Raw genomic sequence first — 3,521 nt, forward strand, 5'->3', positions numbered from 1 at the left:
AGAGCGCTTCTTAGTAAAAGCGCTGGCAAAGACCAGTAAAAAAGCAAAAAAAATTAAAAAATTACGCAGCATACAAAAGCGCTTTTGGAAAGCGCTCTGGTAGGCCCCCCTATGAGAGCGCTTTTTCTGGAAAAAGCGCTCTCATAGGGGGGCCTACCAGAGCGCTTTCCAAAAGCGCTTTTGTATGCTGCGTAATTTTTTAATTTTTTTTGCTTTTTTACTGGTCTTTGCCAGCGCTTTTACTAAGAAGCGCTCTTAAAGGGGGATCTACCAGAGCGCTTTTTCCAGGAAAGCGCTCTAATAGGGGGTCCTACCAGAGCGCTTTTTCCAGGAAAGCGCTCTTAAAGGGGGGGTCTACCAGAGCGCTTTTGAAAGCGCTTTCGTAGCCTACGCCAGCGCTGGCTATGGCAGCGCTTTAAAGCGCTGTTAAAGGCCAAAAAAAGCGCTGTGAAAGCTGTTCCGTGTTGTAGTGTTTCTTGAAGTCGAGATAATGAAATGAATGATCCGCAGTTTTTCTCAAGCTCTCTCGTCAGGGATCTATCAAATCCTTATCATAGAATGTATCGTGTAACTCTGGTGTTCTTTGAATCGCATAATAAATCAAGAGTTTCCGTTGATTCTGGATATTTCAGATCAAAAGTCAGTTTTACGGCGGGTGTAAAATTCGTAACTTTCGACAGGAAGGTCGTATGGGCTTAGTTCTCGCGTACTTAAGTCTGTTTTGCATTCTCTACATCTTTTGTGTTCAAGTCATTAGCCAGTTCTTTGAGGAAGATACCCAAAAGTGTAAATTACCTGAGATTCAGATTTACTGTTCAACTGTCTTTCGGAGGTTCAAAAAATCATAACTTCTTTCCGTTAAGTCAGTTAGAAGCAATCCATATGCCAAAAGAAAAGTCTTGAGTTCTGCTACATTTCATGTGTTCGGGTCGAGAATTATTATTTTGAAGAAAATTTTCGTATTCGTAATTTACCTAAGGATATACGGTGAGAAAGCGTGTTAAACCACTGTCTCCTAGACGATAAAAAATTCATAACTCATACACCGTTTATCTTCTCCGATTGAAATTTTAACACAAATTTTGTCTCAATGTCCCTGACGTTTCCTATGTTGGAACCAAAAGGCAATTTTGTACCATAAATTCCTTAATATTATGAATGCGTCGAGAATTAATGGCAAAAACAGAGTTTCCGGCATTGTGCGACAAGACTCGAAAATACATAACTTCAACAATTTTGATCGGATGAGGCCCATTCCGGCGAAACTTTTTCGCAAATTTTATCGGCTATTATTTCTCTTCAGATCCGTAGTTCATATTTTAATCTTCATTGCATTCTTTGAGAGTTGCGCACGAAAATTTTGCACAATTGAATTTTCCGCCTCAGATGACTAGATGATTCTCGCCGTTCAAACGCGCATAACTTTTTTGCCATTTAACAGATTGAGTCTGTTCCAGCGGTAACGGTTCATAGATTTTGTCATCCTCGATTTTTGCGTTTGTCTCTGTAACACAGTGGGAGAACTGACTTTTTTAAATGTTGCGGATAGCAAGAGTTGCCGCCGACTTTTATTTTATCCAATTTTAAGAAAGACAACAAGAACAGGAAAGCCCTTTGAAAGAGATTTGAGCTCGGGGGGTAGAATATACACAGGGAAGGTGTAAACACCCTTTGTATCCATGTTATCCATGGGCTTTTAATTACTTAGCTTACTTGTTTGTTTGAATTGTTTGAAAAGAGAAGTGTAGTGTGTTTAGAAAAACAGTTTGAAAAGGTGTTTGTTTGGTGCTCGGTGGATGAGATGGATGGAGCGTTTTATATTTACCAATTCTATGTCCATCCTTGTTAATGGGAGTGCTACCAACGATTTTAGTGTGGAGAAAGGTCTTAGGCAAGGTGATCCCTTGTCTCCGTTTGTGTTCGTTTTAGTCATGGAGGCTCTTACGGCCTTAATGAAGAAATCAAAGGAGCTAGGTGAATTCTGTGGCTTTAGTTTCAAGGGTGACGAGGAGGTGGATAAGTTACAATTTGCGGATGATACTATTATTTTGGCGGAAGGAGATACCGCGAATTTATGGAGTATGAAAGCTATCCTTAGAGATTTTAAAATGTTGTCGGGCTTACGGATTAATTTTCACAAGAGTAATCTTTATGGAATTAATGTGGGAGATTGGTTTTTGGAAGCGGCTTCATCCTTCGTATCTTGAAAAGTGGGATCTCTTCCGTTCAAATTTCTTCAAGTGAGAGTAGGTGATAATCCAAGGAAACTTTCGATGTGGAAGGATCTTCTAGCAATGCTTAGAAAAAGATTAAATGTGTGGAGAGGTAAATATCTTAGTATGGCGGGTAGGGTGGAGATGGTTAATTCGGTTCTTAGTGCAATCCCGATTTATTCGCTCTCTTTCTACAAAGCCCCTAAGAAGGTGTTGAATGAGATTAAATCCATTCAAAGCAAGTTTCTTTGGGGAGGAGTTGATCTTAAAAAATCTATTCATTGGGTGTGTTGGGATACGGTATGTAAACCGCGAAAGGAAGAAGGTTTGGGGGTAAAAAATGTGGACATTATGAATGTAGCTTTGCTAAGCAAATGGAAGTGGCGTATTCTTATGGACAAGGAGGCGGTTTGGCAAGATTTGTTAGAAGCTAGATACGGCAATACGAAGCTTAAAGTGTTGATAGGGGATGTATCGGTCTTGAATAAGAAGGATTCTTTTTGGTGGAGAGATTTAATTGTTTCGGATAATTATGAGAAGCTTCTCTTCGACCATTTTACGGGTGCAATTAAATGTAAAATTGGTAACGGGGCTTTTACACCTTTGTGGTATGTGTCTTGGGCGGGACAACAATTGTTGATGGAAGCCTTTCCCGATCTATTCTTTTTGTCTGAAAATTATATGGATTCTATAAATCTTGCAGGGGTTTTTGATGGAGGATGTTGGCGTTGGAATTTTGCAAAGTGGTTCGGGGAATGGAGTGATGCAGCCAATGCTACAGCCAGGTTTGAAGAATCAGTTTGGCCGAATTCTGTGGAGGCGGGTGACGCTACTGTGCACGCTGCTGTTGGTGCTGGCAGCAGTTCCGGTTCGGACTCAGCAGACGTCAGCAGATGGCAGGTTCCCTGCAGCGTTTAATTGCTGTCCTCCAACAGGTTCCGATGCGTGAGAATATTGAGGACAGTTTTTCATGGACTTTGACTTCTAATGGGTGTTTCACGGTGAAGTCGTGCTACTACCGCTTTATGGAAAATTTGTCCGGGCCTCCTATGGATGGTAACAAGGTATCGGCTCTAAACTTACTTTGCAAGTGCAAAGTTCCTTCGAGAATTCTTTTTTTCGGTTGGAGATTTATTATAAATAGAATAGCCACTAGGGATCAGTTGGTGAGAAGGGGTATTTTGGTGGAAGGTCTTGATTCTTTATGTGCTTTATGCTTATCGGAGGAGGAATCTTTACCGCACTTATTTTTTACGTGTGATATTAGTTCTCGCATTTGGAGAAGGGTGTATATGTGGCTTGATTTTA

At 40.7% G+C, this 3,521-nt stretch overlaps 1 protein-coding gene across 1 annotated transcript; it reads left to right on the plus strand.

Moving 5' to 3' along the window:
* The first annotated feature begins 1,832 nt into the window (after window positions 1-1,832).
* Window positions 1,833-2,207, plus strand: LOC131593933 (uncharacterized mitochondrial protein AtMg01250-like). Its single transcript, XM_058866208.1, has one exon. It carries the CDS (start codon window positions 1,833-1,835, stop codon window positions 2,205-2,207), a length of 375 nt encoding a protein of 124 aa, XP_058722191.1.
* Window positions 2,208-3,521: the final 1,314 nt, after the last annotated feature.

Source organism: Vicia villosa, linkage group LG1 (assembly GCF_029867415.1).
Source record: "Vicia villosa cultivar HV-30 ecotype Madison, WI linkage group LG1, Vvil1.0, whole genome shotgun sequence".
Lineage (NCBI taxonomy): Eukaryota > Viridiplantae > Streptophyta > Magnoliopsida > Fabales > Fabaceae > Vicia > Vicia villosa.